General features: G+C 38.9%; 1 protein-coding gene across 3 annotated transcripts in view; it reads left to right on the top strand.

The window, feature by feature from the left end:
• LOC125453069 (phospholipid-transporting ATPase ID) overlaps positions 1-21,877 on the top strand; it is a 281,340-nt gene extending 259,463 nt beyond the window's left edge. For all 3 annotated transcript variants that reach the window (XM_059648627.1, XM_059648621.1, XM_059648622.1), the window contains 5 exons: positions 4,300-4,383; positions 7,595-7,840; positions 9,788-9,926; positions 12,947-13,077; positions 16,392-21,877. In XM_059648627.1, coding sequence (XP_059504610.1) covers positions 4,300-4,383; positions 7,595-7,840; positions 9,788-9,926; positions 12,947-13,077; positions 16,392-16,580 — 789 coding nt within the window. In that variant the 3' untranslated portion in view covers positions 16,581-21,877. The remainder of the gene's footprint in view (positions 1-4,299; positions 4,384-7,594; positions 7,841-9,787; positions 9,927-12,946; positions 13,078-16,391) is intronic.
• Positions 21,878-22,088: the final 211 nt, after the last annotated feature.

Raw genomic sequence — 22,088 nt, 5'->3', positions numbered from 1 at the left:
CAGACAGAATTGCACAGATTTAGTCATTTTATGGAAACATGCAGTACTTGATGACTTGTGAATATCATAAGTTATATTTAATTTTATTGAAAGAGGTGGAACATATTGAGCGAACAATGTGTCACTTTAGTGTCAGAAACAGGAAAATACTTGGAAAAATCTCCTAAAAGTGATTGTAGAAATATGCCTAATAACCAAAAATATCATAACAAATAGTCTTAGTTGATTTCAAAAAACTTCCTTGACCAACCTCGAATTAATTGAAGAGATGGCAGAGAGCTGACGTTGATACTGCAGAAATGTAAAATATCCAAATTTCTCAAAGGGCTTTTGATAAGGCACCTCCTAAAAGATAAATGAATAAGGTCAATGAATGTGAACCAAAGGACAATTATGAAAATGAATGACTCTTTGACTGAAACGCAGAAAGCAGGGACAGAAAGTAAAGAGTGCTGTTTTGAGTGGCAGAAGGCAAGAATTTGGGTCCTTGAAGGATGAGTGGTTCAACCATTTTCATGATTAATAATAATAACTGACACATTGGAATCATAAACATAATTTCATAGTCAATAATGGGAGTAGACCTGAAAATTCAGAGAAATACTCTATACCAAAGAGAACCCTGGCAATTTGCAAGAAAATGTCAAATTAGATAATGGTAATATAATTTGCAAATTGATTTCAGCATAGGTAACTGTGAGATATTACATTTTGATAAGAACATTTGGTAGGCCACAACTAAGATGGAAAATAAAAATCGAAGTTTGAAAAGGCCCTCACAAAAACAAATAAGCTTCAAGATTTTTTTCTAGAGAGATAGAATTGAAAAGTAGAGAAATTAATTTGAACTTGTGTCTAACCTTGGTTGCATTGAACTTCGAATGTTATACGCAATTCAGCTAGTTATAATTTAGAAATGATTTAGAGAATTTGAAAGACAGTGGAAGCTGATAGTGTACTAAAAAGTCTTGACCAGTTATCCCAAGAGTCAAGCCATTTTCTTTGGATTGAGTTAAGATCCACCACAAGATGGTGGAATTAGAGTTCAATAAAAATCTGGAATGAAAAGTTGAATATGATTCTGAAACTACTAACAATTGTTGCAAAAATGTGGTTCACTCATGACCTGAGGGAAGGAAGCTATTGTCCTTATTTGACCTGACTCACGTGATTTCAGATATTTACCATGCCCATAGCAATCTAGTTGAGTCTTAACTGCCCTCTGAAATGGCCTAGCAAGCCATCCAGTTACTTTAGCCACTAAAAAAGAAGAAAGAACTGAAACCAGACAGACCACATGGCATCGACTAAGACGCCAGAAATGACGCTCACAGCCCTAGTGACACTGCAATGTCCTCCTTAATGACATCTGGGAGTTAGAGTCAAAATTAGCAGGCTGACACACAGACCAGACAAACAACAGCCTGGCATAGTCATACACATGGAATTATACCTTAAACACAGCATCCATCACCATGCCTGCGTAGTCCTGTCCCACCAGCAGGACAGACTCAGCAAAGTTGATAACACAGTGGTATAGTGTCAGGAAGGGTTGGCCTGGGAGTTCTCAACATTGACTCTGGACCTCATGAGGTCTCATGGCATCAGGTCAAACACGGGCAAAGTAACCCCCTTGCTGATCATCACATACCCCCGACCCACCCTCACACCAACCCCTTGGCTTTATGAACTAGTTCTTGTTGTGTTAAACAGCATTTGGAGGAAGCACTAAGAATGGCAAGGGTACAGAAGGTACTTTCAGTGGAGAATTCAGTGTCATGACAAAGAATGGGGGAAGTTCCATGCTATTACTACTACCCAAACTGGTTGAGTCCTCAATGTTGCTAGATTGGCTCTGACAGGAGGTGAATGCACAAACAAGAAGAAAATTTTGCTTAGTATTATCTGCACCATTCTGCCTGCAGTAGATACATCTGTCCATGACAATGTCAGTAAGGGTAGAGAAGAATTCCTATCATCATGCTGATAATATTGTGTTACAGTGGTTGGTACTGTACTGTGTTATATGGGATTGATTGTGAACAGATCTAGCAACTCAAGACTCAGTATCCAAGAGGTGCTGCATGCCAGCAGAAGCCAACTTGTGTTGCAACACAACCTGCAATGTCATTGTCCGGAATATCTCTCACTAAATCATGCCATCAAGTGAGAGATGAGTGCTGGTTAAATGAAGGAGGCCATGCCAGGAACAGCACCGGGTATACCTAAATATGAGGCATTAACCTGATGAAGACATAGAACAGGACTATTTGCACACCAAACAGTATATGCAGGAATTGACATACAGAGCTTAACAATTCCACAATCAACAGATCAGATCGAAGTTCAGCAGTCCATCTGTGATGAAGGGTCTAGGCCCGAAACATCAGCATTTATGCTCCTGAGATGCTGCTTGGCTGCTGTGTTCATCCAGCTTCACACTTTGTTATCTTGGATTCTCCAGCATCTGCAGTTCCCATTATCACTGGTGACCAGAAGGTGTTGTCATTTGTTGCGTACACAACATAAATGCTCTACAAAATGGTCTCCAAGTATCCGCTGGGTCTCATCGATGTAGATGAGGCCACATCAGGAGCAGCGGATGCAGTAGACCAAGTTGACAGATGTGCAGGTGAACCCCTGTCTAATGTGGAATGATTAGATTAGATTAGAATGCTTGTTTTGTGACTTGAAATGTGGTGAGGGGGGAGGTGTAGCACTTAGCGATTACAGAAAAAGGTGCCAGGTGTAGTGGGGTTAGTGGGGAGTGTGGAGCGGACGAGGGAGCCACAGAGAGCATGGTCCCTACGAAAGACCAGGTTCTGGGGACTGGGTTCAAATCCTACCATAGCAGACAGTGGAATTTGAATTCAATAAATATTTGGAATGAAGAGGCTAATGATGATAGGGATGGGGAGGGAGTATCTTTTTGGTTGTGTGGCCAGATTGTAGGGGGTGGAAGTGATGGAGAATGATACGTTGGATGCAGAAGTTGGTGGGCTTAATCAGAATACCGAATTACACTTTTAAGACTGAGATAAGGAGAATTTCGTCTCATAGACGGTAGTGAATTTGTGGAATTATTTGCCACAGACGGCTGTCGATGTTGCGTTGTTAAGTATTTTCGGAGGTTAACAGGTTTTTTAATGAATAAAGAAACCATGGGTTATGGAAGGAATGCAGAAATAGAGAGTTGGAGATTGTCAGATCAGCCGTGATCTCATGGAATCGTGGAGCAGACTAAATGGCTTGCTTCTGCTTCTGCTCCTGCATCCTATGCCTTATCATCTCCCATTTGCCAGCATCTGTGCTGTTTTATGCATTATTGCAGGTTTTCCTTTCTTAGTTTTATGATGCCCCTTACCTCATTAGTCATCCATGCATTTTTTGAGGCAAGAGAAAGTGGAGCTCCTGTCTCTTGAAAGTATAAATCTGTTTTATTTCATGCTAAATTATTTTTTGAACATTTCATACCCACCAAGCATTGTTTGAACCGGCATCTGACTTGTCTAATTTAATCTGGACAAACTCAGTCTTGTCCCATTGGCTTTGCCTAATTTTAGCATTGTATTCCACTTGCCCTCTTTCATGCAGTGCATTGAATTCGTTCAATTTATGGTCACTATGATATAAATATTAACACACCACAAGTTTGTTATCCAAATCTGGCTCATTATTTATTATTAGGAACAGACTAGGCTTTTGAGCTTCCCAAGGTTGTTCTGCCATTCGACGAAATGAAGGCTAATCTGTTGACAAATTCCACATATTTGCCTTTGCTTAACAAAACATTATCTGTCTCAGACTTAAAATTAACGAGTTACCCAGTGTCAACTTGTCAAAGAGTTCTAAACCTCTATCTTGTTTTGTATGTAGAAGGACTTCCTAACACCTCTCCAGAATGGCCTGTATTCTATTGTTTACTCTCTAAATTAAAATCACCTGTTAAATCCAGTCTGCCTTTATTGCACTTTCACCTAATCTCTACATTAATACACTCTGCCACTTCACAGTCTGTTATCAACAATTATGTGATAACAGCATTGAATTTTAGGTTTAATCAAAAATTTAAATGTGATTAGTAATCTATCTCTTCTCCTATTTATTGGTGCCTAAACAAAATTCCAGTGGAAATATATGTTGTATTCTAAATGACTTGAGAGCAAAAATGATTTCCATTTAGTTCTCGGTTTTATTCAGAATTATTTCACAAAAATCTGTGTATCCGTATGTGCTATATATCTAGTTGTTCATTTTCAGGTGTAATTAATCTTCATACTACTTTTGTTTTTTCTGCAGACTGTGTATGATGAATGGTTTATTACACTGTACAATTTAGTGTATACATCTCTTCCTGTATTAGCAATGAGTCTGTTTGATCAGGTATGTCACTACGTTTTTCTTTACTCCCTTTATGCCGTCCCTGCATTTTCTGCCAAACCAGTCGGTGTGGGGGTGAACATTAAATGTACAAGTAAAGCACTGATTATATCATCAGGTGTAATTTGTGATTTTAACTGAACACAGGCGCAGTGATAATTTTCCTTCTGGGCCAAACCTGTGAGGGATAGGTGTCCGAACCCCTGTTTCCTCCGAGCTATGGAAGTTAGAAGTCCTTACATAAGCTGACCTTAGGCTGAGTTACTATGTGTGCATTGCCGTGCAAAGAATTTGAAAGAGCCTGCACCTTTGCTGAATAAAGCACAAAGAAGTTAAGGAGAATGTTGCTCAGGACCAGAAAAGACTCCAACAAGATATGCTTCTGTTTAGTTCCTTTATGGACCAGGATAAGTTTAGGAGAGTCAATGACTTATTGGTCTTATCACTGGACTATTAATCTAGAGACTCAAGTTCTGGGGACTGGGTTCAAATCCTACTAGAGCAGACAGTGGAATTTGAATTCAATAAATATCTGGAATGAAGAGGCTAATGATGAACATTTGTCGATTTTCATTTTAAAAAAAACTCATCTGGTACTCTAATGTCCTTTTGGGAAGGAAACTGTAATCTTCACCTGGTCTGGTTTACATGTAACTCTTAACTGCTCCAGGCAATTAGGGATGGGCAATAAATGCTAGCCTATCCAGCGAGGCCTTCATCCTGAGAATGAATAAAAATGAAAGAGTTTCCCTCTGGGCTTGACAAGTAAATTATTTCTGTCTTTGCCCCATAGTTTCTTTTTAGGACCCAACGCATGCTTCAGAATTTCCAACTCATGTTATTTGAATTCCATTCCTTCTGGTCACTGGTAATGTTCCCACCTGTTATGATCTTAATAGCTGATCAACTGCTGCCTGCCGATTTGCTGGCTGTTTCATTCAGGATGTCAGCAAGTTCCATGAAAATGTAGCCTGGCATTTAAACTGATACAAGCCCACCTGCTGCTATTCTCACACTGCTCACTTCAGTGCTTTCCTACCCAGCAGTAAACATTGAAACTTACATTGCTGAAGTGGTTGTTTGATATATTATGAAACGTAATTTGTTATATTGAATATAGAATATTTTAAGCAGTTATGTAACTGATTGTTTTTCTACCATGTCTAAAATGATTGGTTTAAGGATAATATTTGTTCACATTGGTCTCTTATCAAAAAATTATTTATTTACTTACGAAGTAGTATGGTTGGTGATTGTTGGGCTGGTCAGCAGTTATGTAGTTTGCCTAGAAACATTGCATGTCACTCAGGGATTTGGATGGAAACTGTGGTCAGCGAAAGTGGTGAAAAGTTGTTTGCAAATGGGGAGGCTTGGGATGGTGAAAGGCTGTGTTGATGGCAAGTTGAACAAACAAAGATTCTGTGTTAGAACTGACAGGAAAGGTCATAATTACAGCCATGATTAATTATTGGAGGAATTTCTCCTTAGTCCTGATAACTTCATTGGCTTCAAAAATCTTTGGTGCAACCCTTCAGTATTGAGTGAGGAAATCTTCATTTTGAAGTGCCTTTGCAATCTTACTCTGACTCAGGAACACCAACCTTTCTGGTGGCACAGCTGGCCATATGAGTAAATTTACAATTTACAGAGGCTATCCACTGTCCTCAGTAGGACAATGAGGATGGATGTGACCTATTAGGAAGTCACCTCTCAGGAGATTGCTTCAGCAGTTTCTCTGGCGTCTCTTGCTTTGCAATGGTAGAGTCCCTACCTCTGGACAAGGAGACGTGGGTTAAGCCCCACCTGTCAAGAACGTGGCACTTGAATGTGTTTCTAACTATTACACTTAGGGTTAATACATGATTGTGGTTACTGAAGGTCAGTCATTGTAGCTCCAGGACATCTCTGCAGGACTTTCTCAGGATAGTGTCCTAGGTCCAACCATCTTCAGCTGCTTGATCAATGTCCCTGCATATAAAGGGATATAGGAAGGTGACAGCCAAGTGGTATTATCTTGGACTGTTAATGCGGAGACCCAGGTAATATTCTGGAAGCCGGTGTTTGAATCTTGCCTTTGTGGAAGATGGAATTTGATTTCAATAAAAATTTGGAATTCAGAGTCCAACAATGATCATGAAACCATTGTCAATTGTCAGAAAAACCCATCTGGTTCAGTAATTCACTAATACCCTTTAGGGAAGGAAACTACTGTCCTGATGTGGCCCAGACTACATTTTCGCTGATAGTTTACAACAAGATCTGAACAATGTCCAGGCTAACAAGTAGCAAGTAACATTTTCACCTGTAACACAATAACGCAACATAAATGCCAGGCAATGACCATCTCCCTTACCGTCACTATCAATGGCTAGGGGGTTACCATTGACCAGAGACGCAACTGGACTCACCACATAAACACAGTGGCTTTAGGAGCAGGTCAGAGGCGAGGAATACTATGCTGAGTAACTCACCTCCTGACTCCCCAATCAATGCCTGTCTTCTACCTACAAGGCACAAGCCAGGAGTGAGATAGAATACTCCCTGCTTGCATGAATGGGTACAACTCTAACAACACACAAGAAGCTTGATACCATCCAGGACAAAACAGTCCGCTTGATTGGCACCAAATCCACAATCATCCACTCCTTTCACCACTAGTGCAGTAATTGTATTATCTACAAATGCACTCCAGAAATTCATCAAAAATCCTTAAGCAGCACCTTCCCAACCCACGACTGCCTCCATCTAGAAGGACAAGGGGAGCAGATACATGGGAACACTATTGCCTGCAACTTGCCCTCCAAGCCACTCACCATCCTGACTTGGAAATATATCATTTGTCCTTCAGTCCCAATCCTGGAATTCACTAAATAGAGGCATTGTAGGTCTAGCTACAATACATGGGCTGCAATGTTTCAAGAGTGCAGCTCGCCATCATTTTCACAAAAGCAGCTAGGATGGCAGTAAATGCTGGCCAGCCAGTGATACCCATGTCCTATGCATGAATAAAAAAGAACAAGACAAATAAGCAGTTGGGCGAAGTACTGAAGGCTTCAAAATTGTACTGCAGAGTGAGTCAGCAGTTTTGGGAGAAGAGGACAAAATTCATGATAAAAACATGTAGAAGTCGGAGCAAAATCTGTCATCAAAGAACGTGTATGATCTGTTTATGGCTTGTCATTCAATATTGATTGGAATTGATTTTGTTTTGCAGGATGTTAATGACCGCTGGAGTATGGCATATCCTCAACTCTATGAACCTGGACAGTTTAATCTTTATTTCAACAAATTGGTTTTTGTGAAGTGTATTATCCATGGAGTTTATAGTTCCCTGGTTCTTTTTTTTATTCCATATGGTTCCCTATTTGAAGCAGTGAGAGATGATGGAGAGACAGTATCTGACTATCAGTCTTTTGCTTTAATTGCTCAGACATGTTTGCTTGTGGCCGTTACTTTGCAGGTAACTGAATATTCACATTTTTAAGAATAATCATGAATATTTACATGATGAAACACGTGGTTTTATTTACTTACTTTACAAAACCTGCAGTTGAAACTAAATATGCCTGAGTCATAAATACATCTAAATATCTGTTCACTGCTTTTATGTCATGGCACTTAGGTAGTCTTGTGAAAATTTCTGTGTGTAGGATTTCAAAACTAGCTGTCCTTGCACATATCACTGTGACTCCATCAAACTTTTGTTCACTTGATGTAGCAATAAGCCCAGATGGCAGTTTCATTTTTTAAATCTCCCACCTTTAACAAGCAAAGTATAGATACAATGTTACTTTTTGGCTCATTGTAGAAACCCTATGTAGACTCCAGGATGGCAATTGACCCATATCCTGAAGTCCTGCTCCATATTCCTGCTCTTTAAGAATGTCAAAATGTCAAGCTGTAAAATTATTTAAATACTTAGCCTTTTAAAATAAGAAAGAAGACCTCCCAGCGTCAGACAGGGATAAACAAAAAGTTGAGCTGTCAAGTTATTTAAATCTACAACCTTCTTAAATAGTTTGCCTTTTCAGTGAGAGGTAAAATAAAAATTTGTTTGAGCAGTTGCAAAAGCTGCTGTTGATATCACCCTAAGGGATATCAAGATGACATTATGAATAATTGGCTGTTTTCCACTGTTTGATTTTGAGGATTCATAACCAGTTCCCTAATACTGACAATTGGCCATTTATAAGAAATGTTCAGACAGTTTACTGAGTTTGTTGAGAAGCAGCAGTTTAGATTTGATGTGTTCGGTAATCAGACAAAATAACATATACACCCCATGAAAATTATGTTTAACATGAGATTTCAACACATGATACCCCAAAGACCATGAAGCAGGGATTCTTTATTCCACATGCACCATGTACATGGAATGAAACCTGTGGCCTACATTGGGCTGAGAAATCTTTTGTTTATCGACCCTCCTCCCTCTCACCAACCCCTCTTCCATTAAAGACACCAGTTTTTCCCAATGAGAGGCCATTCGAATGCTTCAGCTGCTCCCCTTCACCATTACCACCTGCTGTAGGAGTCCCAGTGAACAGTTCAGCTTCCTTGTTCAGCAGCCTCCATCGTTGTTGCTGAATAATGACCAATGTCTGGTCGATGCCTTAATGTAAAGTGCCAAAGATATTGAAGTATTACATGTTGGTTTTCAAAAGGCTTAACCTGGTATTTTCCTGTTTTCAGCCTAAGTCTGAAAGCAGGAAAGATTAGTGGAGATAATCCAACTCTGTGTTAGGATGTGCAGTCCATCAGATCTTCCGGCAGTCAGATGCTTAACTAGTGACCAGTGATATTTCTGCAGAATTAGAACCCAGATTGAGAAAGATGCAGCTGCCAATGACTGTTGCTGCTATAGCATCCTTAGGACAGAGCAACAATGGAAGAGATGAGTGTTATTGGTAGGGATTTAGGTGGCTTTGGGTTGGGGATCGTAGAGAGCAGAGGCCCTGGGAGGGGATCACAAGCAAGGGAAGTGGATGGGTCTTCACTGCTGTTACCCTGCCTTAAGACCCATTCCCTGCTTTACATACAGTCTCTCAGTCATGCATCGAATAGTGCAGACCGACAGCCCCAATCTCAAAAGCTGACAGCCAACCACACTGGTTGACCAGTCAGTTGAATGTCCTCTTTTACTGTCCTGACTGGGGCTGAACTTAAATTGAACTTAAGTTGTTAATTGGTGGCAGAGAGAGAAAGTGGAACTTAGGTCTTCCTGTCCAAAACATAAAAATGGTGGAGACAGGAAAGTGGAGCCATTCTGATAGGCTACTATCTTACCTAATTAGGTTTGTGTCCCATGTGCAGGACTACTGCCTCTGAGACTGGATGACTCTGTTTATTTAACGTTGAATAATGAACATATAAATTTGACTGCAGTAATCTTGCTGTTTGGTTACAGATCGCACTGGATACGTCATTTTGGACAGCAATCAACCATTTCTTTATCTGGGGAAGTCTTGCTGTCTACTTTGCAATTACTTTTACAATGTACAGCAATGGCATGTATCTGATGTTTCCAACTTCATTTCCTTTTATTGGTATGTATTTTTAATATTTATCATTTATGTTATAAATAATTTCATGTTAAAGTAACTACTGATTTCCTTTTTACAGATTATCTGGTGTGAATGGTATTGATTGTTTAAAAAAATCATTTAGATATGATGCTCATGTGTAATATGTCATATAAAGAATGGATATAAAAGTTGTAGTATACAGAAGAAATAATGGGCTGAATACTAATCCAAGCTCCACCACATTGAGCTGGAAAGTTTGGAACGGGTTAAGTGTTCACTTTCACAAATACAAATATAACTTGTACAACACATGTATAAATCTGTCTTTTCCATGAGACATAACAGGGCATGCAAGTGCCTTGAGAGGTCAGTCTATTATTAGAACATTTAAATAAAACAGCAACAAGTTCCATTTTTATGATATCTTTAACACTGAGCCACATAAACAGATATTAGATCAGGTGACTAAAACCTTGATGGAAGAAATAAGTTTTTAAGCAGCACCTTAAAGGAGGAAACATGGTAGTCAGATGAATTTAGAGCAGCAATTTCAGAGTAAAAAGCCTCATCAGCTGACGGCATAGCTGCTAATGGTGGGGCAATTGAAGTTGAAAATGATGAAAAGCCAAGTCAGTGCACACCTGCAGAACCCTGCATAATCTTCTGGTTGCCTGTGCCCTTTAAATGTTTAAGAGGAACACTGAGTTAAGCTTGTTTACCCTGGCCCAATTCAAGTGTGTGCCCAAACTTCTAGAGCATGCAGGGAATTGAAGTCCTTGATCTCCAGCAGTACAAAATCTAAGTTTGGATTTCTTAACAAAGTTCATTGAAGATCATATGTAAGTGCCAAAAGCAGAGAGTAACATTTAATGAGGGATTGCTGGGAGGGAAGGTCTGTGTTGTTCAAGGATGCAACATTATTTATGCAGGTTTGAAAGGGTGGATCTTGCAGCAGTTCCTTTCCTATTCTGGGGATTTTGGGGCAATGGCTCAGAAGGCAGTGTCAGAGGGAAATGGCAGTTCAGGGTATGGTCTTCATTGTAAGAAACTCATGTGCAGCAACATCTCTGGCAGTAGTTTCTCTTGGAGGGTATGGTCACTGTCTTGGATGGAGTTTGAACCTGATAGGGTGGTGTTTTGTAAGGCAAGATTGGAGAGGATATCAAGGAATGTGATAGTTCAGGTGACCATAATTATGGGAGTGTAAATGATCAGGTGGGACATTAGGACCTGGGTAGTACAGAATTTGGGGATAAAATGGAAAAGTAATGTGTGACATGGAAAGGATTGCTGAGTCACAGGAGTGACAGAGTTTGCAAGGCTTGATGAACATAAAGAATAGGGGGAATATGGTGGGTCTCAGGAGTGGCAAACATTTTTGTTCAAAAGTAAAAACAAATCTCATCGTCTTGTACAACTGCATAGTTTTCTTTTGATTTTGAAAGGCTACACCCAGATTAGGAGGATGTTTTTTCTTTGGCTGGAAGCAACAGACAGTCGCTGCATGTGGCATGCCTGCACAGTGGCACAATTAAACTGAGTGATACGGTGTGGAGCTGGATGAACACAGCAGGCCAAGCAGCATCTCAGGAGCACAAAAGCTGTCGTTTCGGGCCTAGACCCTTCATCAGAGAGGGTCTAGGCCCGAAACGTCGGCTTTTGTGCTCCTGAGATGCTGCTTGGCCTGCTGTGTTCATGCAGCTCCACGCTTTGTTATCTTGGATTCTCCAGCATCTGCAGTTCCCATTATCTCTGAGTGATACGGGTCTGTTTCAGTAAGTAGATGGGCCACTTAACCTTACGGACTGCAGGATTGTTCATCCTCTTCTTGTTCTGGATCCGCGGCTTCTGGTGCAGACATGTGCTGCAACCTCAACCCTAGCCACTTTCTGATGGAAAGACTACCAGCTGCCCCGCCTGGGGAAGCAAACCTTCCTTCTTTTCCAGACAGCCTGCAGCAGAATCTCTAGCAAGGTGCAGCTGGACTTTGAAGGCCGTTGCTGCTTCACCAGGGACAAATAGGATGATGGATGTTGTGGTTAGGAACGATTAACAGTGCGTTTAGTGATCATGCAATTTAGCCGTGAGTGAAGGTTTGTCCCGGGTGGCCTTTATATATGGTGCCTAAATATTTGACCCCAGAAGGTCCCAGTAAGGGCAAGAATTTCCTGGCTGCTTGTGAAATGACTGGGATTTGTCCATAGTTAGCTGAAAGCCACTGTTATTCAAGAAAATACATCCAGGCCTTGGTGGAATTAGGAACATCACAAATAGCAATAATATGCTTTAAACACGTTAACTCTAGTGGTAGGGAACCCACTAGAAACAATTATTAAGGATAGAATTAGTAATTACTTGATTTGGAAGAGTCAGCATGGATTTCTAAAAGGGAAGCCATGTTTAACAAACTTTCTAGGATCATGTGAGCTGTGTTTTAGCCAAGAACAGATCCCATATGTTAATCTGGTTTTATTTCATTACAACTATTTTTTACATAAAAATGGATAGTACAATACTGAACTAGCTGTCTGAATGTTTCTATGCTTGATACTCAACTATTACCCCCAGTGTTAATGTCACAGAAATATGGCAAAAAGAGTGCTGAGGAACATTTGGTCAATAAACCCCTCTGCAATCCCAAAGAAATGTGCAATGGAGGTATAACTATAGAATAAAATCATAAAACTGATTATGGAGCAATTACTAGGCTGCTCACTAACTCAGCAGGCCTGGTGTTTCTCTCTAGCATGTATCACAAAGTATCTCCACATGAATAGAGTGCTGAACATTCCACAGTCTCACCTGCATTTAGATTTGGCCCAGCAGCAAAGACTCTGATTGACCATGGACCATCACATGGAAGTAAGGAAACAGCAAAATAAGGAAGGTGCCTCACATCTTGCAGCAAGAAGAGGCGGAAAATAACAACTGAACATGTCTATGAAATTCCAATGAGAATACATTAGAAAATTTTATCAATGGCCAAGTAACAGTGTGGAATATTTTAAATTGTCTCTACTATTTTGTTTTATCTTGTCTAGGTACTGCAAGGAATGCCTTGAACCAACCACATGTATGGCTGACCATCTTTCTATCAGCAGTGATGTGTGTCCTGCCAGTTGTTATTGTGCGATACCTCAGCTCTGAGCTAAGACCTACGTCCATTGATAAAGTACGTTCTTAATGAGAAGAGAGTAGAATAGCATAGTATAAGGCTATCTGAAAGAAAACTATTTGTTATTCCTAATTATGTCTTTTATTGTTACTTGAGAGAATATTCCACAATAATAATACAACCTTCATGATTTCAACTGTAAAAATAGAAATTGGTTTTTGGTTTAAATCTAGCTGTAAAGAAGAGTTATCGAGACTCAAAACATTAGCTTGCTTTCTGTCTATGGATGCTGCCTCACCTACTATGATTTCCAGCATTTTTATTTTCAGCACTAGATACTGCTATGGGTCCTGGCAACATTCCATCACTAATACTGAAGACTTATGATCCAGAACTTGCCATGCCTCTTCCCCAAGCTGTCCAAGTATAGCTACAACACTGGCATGTACATGGGCACTTGTTACATACATGGACAACAGCTGAATGTAGGGGTGAGGTGAAGGTGATAGCCCTTGACATTAAGGCTGCATTTGACTGATTGTGGTGTTGTCTGTGCTTTGAATTCTTCAACCAGTTTCTACCTAAACTCATTTTACTTGAGTTCTGTACTTGTAAGAGGAACAAAATGGTCAGAATTGAAAAGCAATTCAATGCAATTTTATTCACAAATACACTATGAAAACAAAAGGGGTAATAGCTAAAAATTAGCCAAAACCCTGCTCTTTCATGAAAAAAATTCCTGATCCATACATTAATTACTCTGCCAATCGCAATGCTAAGTTGTTGTCGCAATCTAAAATACTTGCTACTATACCAGGACCAGATACTTCCCATGCAGTTAAACTTAGCCAGGCTATGTAACCCGGGACTAATGAACTCGGCATAGGTTTGTCTCACACATGGTTGTCTTCTCTCTCTCTCTCACCACTGCTGGGCCAGGTTGAGTCTTCACTGAGGGTTTGGCTGCCAAATGTCCCTTCTTATCCCTCTCTGCTGCTTCCTTCCACAATGTTTTGTGGCCCTCAGCCAATCGATCTTCCAGGTCAAGGTGACAGCATCAGATGAGCTTGCCATGCTCCAATACACAAACCAGCCTTGCTTTCCAGGGAAGTCCAGGCTTGTCCTTGTACTCCAATACACAAACTAGCCTTGCTTTCCAGGGATGTCTGGGCTTGTCCTTGCCTGCATTTGACTTGTACAGATGCTTTGTGCTTGACCTGTCCTGAAAGTCCCATTGGGCCTTGCTGCTCAAAGGTTGTCCATTATAGCTTTGTGCTTAGTGTTTAGGCCTTGGACTATCTGGCCAGAGTGGCATCAAGGAGTCCAACCAAACTGGAGTCAATGGGAATCAAATCGGAAAACCTTTTCCTGGTTGAAATAATATATGATACATAGAAAGATGATTGTTAATATTGGAGATCTGTCAGTTCAGTTCCAGGACATTTAGAAATGGAATTCCTCAGAGTAGTGTCTTGGATCCTGTGACCTTCAGTTTAATTATCGATACCTTTCATCATAAGGTCAGCAGTGGAGATATTCCCTGATGGGCAATAAATGTAGACCACACATTTCCTGATTTTTGTTTAAATTAAACATTAGTTAAGCTGCTTCGGCTGTAACCTCTGGTATTCTCTTGCTGATCCTCTCTGACTCTCATCCCCCTTCATATTAGATACTCTTTAAAACCTATTCCTATGACAATTTTATTACCATCTACCCTAATATGTAGTTTTGTAGCTTTATGTTTGATATATTTTCGAATGCCCTAGTGAAACACTTTGAGACATTTGATTATGTTAAAGCTGTGTAAGCCATTGTTGATGATGAAGTTACCAGAACTGTATGCAACATTACAGATATGAACCTACCAGGGTTTTATATTTCTGTAGAATAACCTAATCCCCTTTATATTTTAGCCCACTGGTTATAATATCCAATATTCCATTAGTCTTTTTGACTTTCTTGGACCTAATTGCTGCACCTTAGTGAATTGTGTATGTCGCCTTCTAAATCTAGTTGTACCTGCATTGTTACTATTATTCACCATTTATTTGACATTGAGATCTATCGTTTTAGGCACAAAATGGATGACCTCACAATCTTTGTGTACCAGCTGCTTTTTTGTATAGGGCTAGTCCTACTTGCCTGATGGTGTTACATAGGTATAAATGCTGTGGACATTTTGCTATTTTTCCTCTTAGCTTTCCAAAAAGTTATCACTAGGAAATCTAATGTAACGGAACTGGAAGGAAAAAAGTAGTAAAGCTTGGAAAAAATACAGCTATAGCTATAAAAAGAAATAAAGGACTATAAAGGCCAATACAGCAGCAGAATACAGAACTGATTAATTTTATTTCAAATGAAATTCCATCTTTACAGTTTGCCAAAGAATCCTGGATAGACGTTACAAGTCAAGAGAACTTGGACCAGGCCAGAGAAAGGGAGACACTATGAAGTAATTTATAGAATCATACAGCACAGAAACAGACCCTTCAGTCCAACTCGTCCACGCTGACCAAGTTTTCCAAACTAAACTAGTCCTATTTGCTCATTTTTGGCGAAGCTTCCTTTTATTTAAAGTGGGGGTTTTCTGTGTCTGACCTAAAAGTAAGAAGAGTGAGTAATGCATGAAATCCATCCTATCTGGATGCATCACAGCTTGTTATGGCAACTGCTATGCCCAAGACTGCAAGAAATTACGGAGAATTGTGAACACAGCCCAGTCCATCATGAAAACCAGCATTCCTTCCAGTGACTCCGTCTGCACTTCCTACTGCCTTGGGAAAGCAACTAACGTTATCAAAGACCTTCCTACAATGGTTATACTCTTCCAAAATCTTCAATTAGACAGAAGATACAAAAGATTGAAAACATGTACCAATAGATTCACAAGAAGTTTCTTCCCAGCTATTACCAGATCTCATATTAGCGTTGACCTCTGTCTACACCTTCTCTGTAGCTGTGACACTATATTCTGCATTCTGTTCTATTACCCTGGTGTACTTATATAAGGTATGATTCGTCCAGAAAGCACACAAAAGAATACTTTTCACCGTACTTCAGTACATGCGACAATAATATATCAAATCAAAATAAGGCAGGGATCTGACTTTATAGGTATTTTTAATGGTTCATTTCATCTTGTGGACTTGTACGCACACAATGTAATCAATGCAAAAATATGCATCAATAATTTCACCTTTTAGCCCAGCATTTTCAGACCACACTATATTGGTATGGTTTCATTGACAATGGCAATTCTGGTGTTTTTTGTATGATGCAGGTGGAAATTTATTTTAGGTAAACTTGCTGTTTAATCTATTTACTGTACAATTATGAACTGACACTGAGTCAATTGCAATTTTTTTCAGCTGCAACATAAAATTAGGAAAATCAAGACACTTCCTCCAAAGCAAATGGTCGCACGCCTGAAACGACCCAGTGCACGTCGATCTGCATATGCTTTTGCTCATCAACGGGGTTTTGGTGCCCTCATTACTTCAGGGAAGAACATGCGAATGGGGAATATCAACTTGAAGCCTTCAAAGACTGTCACATAACTAAATATTGAACAGGAAATATGAATCTGATTTAATATATGTAACCACATCGAAATGAAACCAACTTTACATGGGAATGTGACAGATGAATACTGGTAAAGGGAACAATTAATATTTGTAGATCTTAAAGTACTGACTGTACAAATGTCATCTTATGTGGATGTACAAGGTTTTGTGGCTCTAAACCTAAACAACACAAAAATGAAATCAAGATGAATTATGCCTAATTTAAAATATCAATAATAGATCTTCAGGAGTCAACTTATTTTTCCCTTTCAGGAGCATGCTAATTTGAACAGTCTTTGCAAATGGAGACTAAATTCAAAATGTTTACGGCACATGAATCAAAATAGCAGTAAAATCACAATCGCAAAATTTCTCAAATGCAGCTTGTTTTCAAGAAGATTTGTTTACAGTTTCCACTTCTGTACTCACAATGTTTTGAAATTTTCATTAATGAGAATTGATATATTTTTTTAACTCTAGGTAGGTTGTATCTAGATTTTGGTTAAAATCACTTAGGGTAGGTAGTGAGATAGAGTCAGAGTCATACAGCATGGAAACAGAGCCTTTGGTCCAACCAGCCCATGCCAACTATGATCCCAAATTAAACTAGTCCCACTTGTTTGCATTTGGCCCATATCCCTCCAAACATTTCTTATTCATGTCTTCATCAAAATGTCTTTTAAATGTTATAATTGTACCCACATCCACCACTTTCACTGGAAGTTCATTTCACACACGTACCACTCTCTGTATAAAAACATTGACTGTCATATATTTTTTAAATCGTTCTCCTGTCACCTTAAAAATATGCCCCCTTGTTTGAAATCCCCCATTCTAGGGGAAAGACACCTACTATTCACCTTATCTATACCTTTAATTATTTTATAAACTTCTCTTCTCAACCTCCTATGCTCTAGTGAAAAAAATCCCAGCCTATCCAGCCTCTCCATATAACTCAAACTCTCCATTCCCAGCAACATCCTGGTAAAATGATGATCTAGCTAGTTTCCATTGTGTTTGTCGATACTGACAATTGTTCATCTATTTGTTCTCCAGAATCACGTCTATTTATTTCTTGCACTGGTAGATTTGGGAAACGTGAGTCCACTTCATGTTTGAAAGAAGCTATTCCATTCCAAGCAATAGCCATTTTGTTATACTGTAAGTTGAAAACTGAAGACCACTATAAATTGGAAACATCATGTAATTTTCAATATAAATCTGACATAAGATTTGCTATATTGAGCTACTTGGACAGATATTAAATGCTATTTTCTAGTTAAACTTTCAAACATATCAGGAGTAGCAGGGACATGAAATGTTGGAGGATACATTTGTTACATTAGTGTTCCTGTGAAACACTGTGACTAAGAGGGGTTAGTTATAAATATTTGAGCCAAATCATCATCTGCAGCCTTTCCACAAATATTTCCAGACTGAATCAGAGTTGGAGACCTCAGGCAGTTCAAGTGTACTAATGTGAATTGTTACCCAGGAAATGTTAGACAGATTAAAATTTAGACTACGTATGGTGTAACAACATAATCTTACCCCAACTCCAGACCTCTGACTACTTCTCCCCAACCACCTATCTTAAGCCTGAACCCCCCACAAACTAACTATCTCCCACTGATACAATGCAATACCTCTCTAATCCACTAAGTACCTTGCTGACATGACTAATTCTCAAGAATAATTCCCGACATTACCTCACCCCACTTCCCTTTCTAAGCATCTGACTTGTCACCCACCTAACTACCCTTCCAACCATCCGACTACCATCCCTATCTGACCTGACTACAGCTGACTTCACTGCCTTCTGTGACCACCTGACTACCCTCCTGATCATCCAAATACACTCCCTCCTAGACCCAACCTATCCTCCTAACCACCCGACTAATTCTCTGACTGGATCTCACTTAGCTCCATTATCCTGCAACTACTTTCTCACCCATACGACTACCCTCCTAACCATTCAACCAATTACCCACCCTGCCCTTTATTCACTTACCCATCCTGCCAACCTACTCACCTCACCCACCATACTCCCTACCTATTTGCCCAGTAACCTCCTTCACTCATGTACCCATTCACCCACTTACTGACATATCCATTTGCTGTGCCATTCATTAAAATTCCAATTGGATACTTACATTTACCATATAGCAGCTAGGACTGTAAAGAAAAAGGATGTGTCTTCTCTTCCCCGACTCTACTGCTGTCTAATGGAGTTCTATGAGTGTACCTGTGCTGCAATGCACAGATCTCAGATGTCCGTGCAGTAGAAGAAAAAAATAGAGGGAATATTGCTCAACTCTCCTCTAATCCTTCTATGAATTGCTTTACATTTATGTCACTGGTTATTGACTGCTTTGCTCAGGAAATAGTTTCTTCCTTTCCACTCTTCATACACCATACAGTCTTCTCTGTTTATAACAAAAGAACCGCAGCCTATTCAAACTTTTCTTATACACAGAATTCTCCATTTTTGGCAAAAATCTGGTAAACTCTCTCACTAGCGTAATCATATCCTTTTTGTAATGTGATAAGAATTGTATGTAGTATTCTATCTGAGGCCCAGCGAGTATTTTAGAATAACTCTTGCTCTTAGATGCTATCTCTGCTATTTAAGGAATATATGCTATATATTAGAGGAACAAAGGAATGATGAGTTTGCAAAATACAACACCATAGCAAATGGACAAAGTTTACTATAACTGCAGAACACAGTCAATGACAAAATAGCCTTAGATACACAAGAAACCTGTCCACGTGTATGTCTTCTAAACTTTTCTACCTTCTTTCAATATATCTTGATCACAATTACCCTGTGCACATCTATGAAGCTTCTGCAATACGAGTTGCTGGACTAAATATGCATTCTGTGATCATACTTGATATTGTTTTATAAGTTTGGTCTGTACTTCTAAATTCTATACTTTTCTTCTGCTTTCAACCCAAAGCTTTAGCACTGAAGTTTATTTCAAAGGGATGTTAAAAGAAAGTGTTGAAAATGTCACACAGGTCAGGCAGCAACTGTACCGAGAACTGACAAGCTTGGACATGTCATCATGGCCTTCATTTTTAGAGTCCAGTCATGAATTTTGAATTTGTTTTCTATTGCAATGCAATAATCAATAAATATATGCTCAACAGAAACCAGAAGAACAAATGCACCATATATCTGAGAAAATGCTGAGCAATTGTTCCATTAGAACTGTACATTTTTTTTCTGTTTTATTAGAAATAACAGTGGCTCAGTTGTTAGCACTACTCCCGCACAGCACCATGGACACCGGTTTGATTTCAGCCTTGGGTGATTGTCTGTGTGGAGTTTGCACGTTCTCCTTTTGCCTGCGTGGGTTTCATCCAGGTGCTCCAGTTTCCTCCCATAGTGCAAAGATATGCGGGCTAGATGAATTGGCCATGCCACATTGCCCATAATATCTAGGGTTGTGCAGGCTCAGTGGATTTGCCATGGGAAATGCAGGATTACAGGGATATGATTGGAGTGGGAGTGAGTCTGGGTAGAATGCTCTTTGAAGGGGCTGTGTGGACTTGATGGGCTTCCACACAGTAGGGATTCTATGATTCTAAGACTTGTCCTTTATTTATCAGTTAATTCAGTTGGAATATCAAAAACCAGCAGCTCACTATTTAGAAAAATATGCAAAATGTCCCGCCTGGGTGCATCATGTTGGCAGATGATGAAGAATGGCCCTGAAAGAAAGAACCTATTTGATATGGCTCTAAACACAAGTCAATATCACAAAGATTAGGAATAGAACAACACATGATTATGGAATAAATATACAGCAAGTGGTTATGGTCTGAAATGCATGACCTTAAAGGATGTTTTTTTCAAAGGGAATTTGATTAAACATATAAAGGGAAACTAACCACATGACTAAGAGGACAAGGCAGGGAAATGGGGCTAGCTAAATTGCTCTGGGGACTATCTGAAAGGATGCAATGGACCAAATGTCCTTCAATGCTATATGATTCTATATTTGCTTTTTGTTTAAGGCCATGCCTTGTAATGCTATCTCCACGTAACCACTGGCTATTCTTCCATTTCAATGTTCAACTTAGTGAATGTTGAAATGAAAATGTTCATCTTGTTTACATTCCTATGATTGTAATTTCTTGAAATTAACTATTAAACTGAGCATAATGTCTACGAAATGATACAGGCATATGAGGAACTTCTGGAACTATGGCCAAATACCCAGTAATTTGTGTAAAGTTTGATAAAATGAATGAATTTCTCCCTAAGAGAATAAATATGTTAAGTTTTGCCAGAAGAAAATGTATATAATTTTACATTTAATTTTACTAATAATTTGAAAACATAGAGCAATATTTTTTAGATGATGTGATTTCCAACTCGTGGCACACCAAACCTCCCCCACTGCTGAGGCAAAATAGTTTGGATGAAGATTTATATGGTTTAAAATTCATCATATCTTACTGTCTACTGACTCTTCCAGGAGCTTTCCTTTAAAACATTTGGTTTGTATGCACACACACATGCATACTGATATAGTTACTTTTCTCTCAAAGTTTTCATTAATCTAATTAAGAAGGACTGTTCTTCACAAGACAAATTCTCAAGCTAATCCATGCTGTTTAATGAAACAACTTAGACAAAGTTCTTTGAGACATGCCGAACTTATGCGTACAGAAGAATCTTGCTGAGGTAGATGAAGAACGCCTTGGAGAAGGTTGTCAATCATTTCAATCAAAAAATTAGATAAGGCCCACATCAACACCAGAAGTGAGCCGGAATCTTAATACAAAATAAGCAAAATGCTAGTACATAAAATTTTAGAAAGTCTTAGAGTGATTTCTTTAAATGGTGGTTGATACAGCAAAAATTAGGAAGGTAAATCAATTGAATTAGTGGCATTAAAGCTGTTTCTGAAGAGGTCTAATTACACCAGCTTTACTTGTGTTTTTAATAAATGATGGTAACATGACACCAAAATAGCAAAGAAATTTTTCGTACAAATCTTTTTATAGTTAGGTGTATATATATATATATTCAATGAGTGTATATACTTACTCCAATTAATGCAACTTGGAATGACCATATGCAATGAAATAATGACAGATTGTAGTATGACACGATCACACTGTTGCACATGATGTCATCATGCCAAAACACTGCTGTACTCCATCTTTAAATAATAATAGGTTTGTCAAATGTTTTCATGTGTTGTTTTGAAAAGAATACTATGTATCATTGAATATATGAATGGTAAAATTATTTCTTTTTTATATGTGAAATGAGCACCAAAGATTTTAAAGAAGCTTTAAATGTATATTTTTAGAAATTTTGTTTTTGTCAAATCATTAACAATTAAAGTAATAAATGATTGCATTTCTTTATTTACATTCGTATAAATCATGCTATGTCAATTGTAATACATTATAAAAAATTATATTTCACTTCAATTCAATCAACGTTCAAACACAATAGAATGAGTGACTACTTTCTGG

The sequence above is a fragment of the Stegostoma tigrinum genome, chromosome 1 (assembly GCF_030684315.1).
Source record: "Stegostoma tigrinum isolate sSteTig4 chromosome 1, sSteTig4.hap1, whole genome shotgun sequence".
NCBI classification, from domain to species: Eukaryota; Metazoa; Chordata; class Chondrichthyes; order Orectolobiformes; family Stegostomatidae; genus Stegostoma; species Stegostoma tigrinum.
This window is presented reverse-complemented; position numbering and strand designations above follow the sequence as displayed.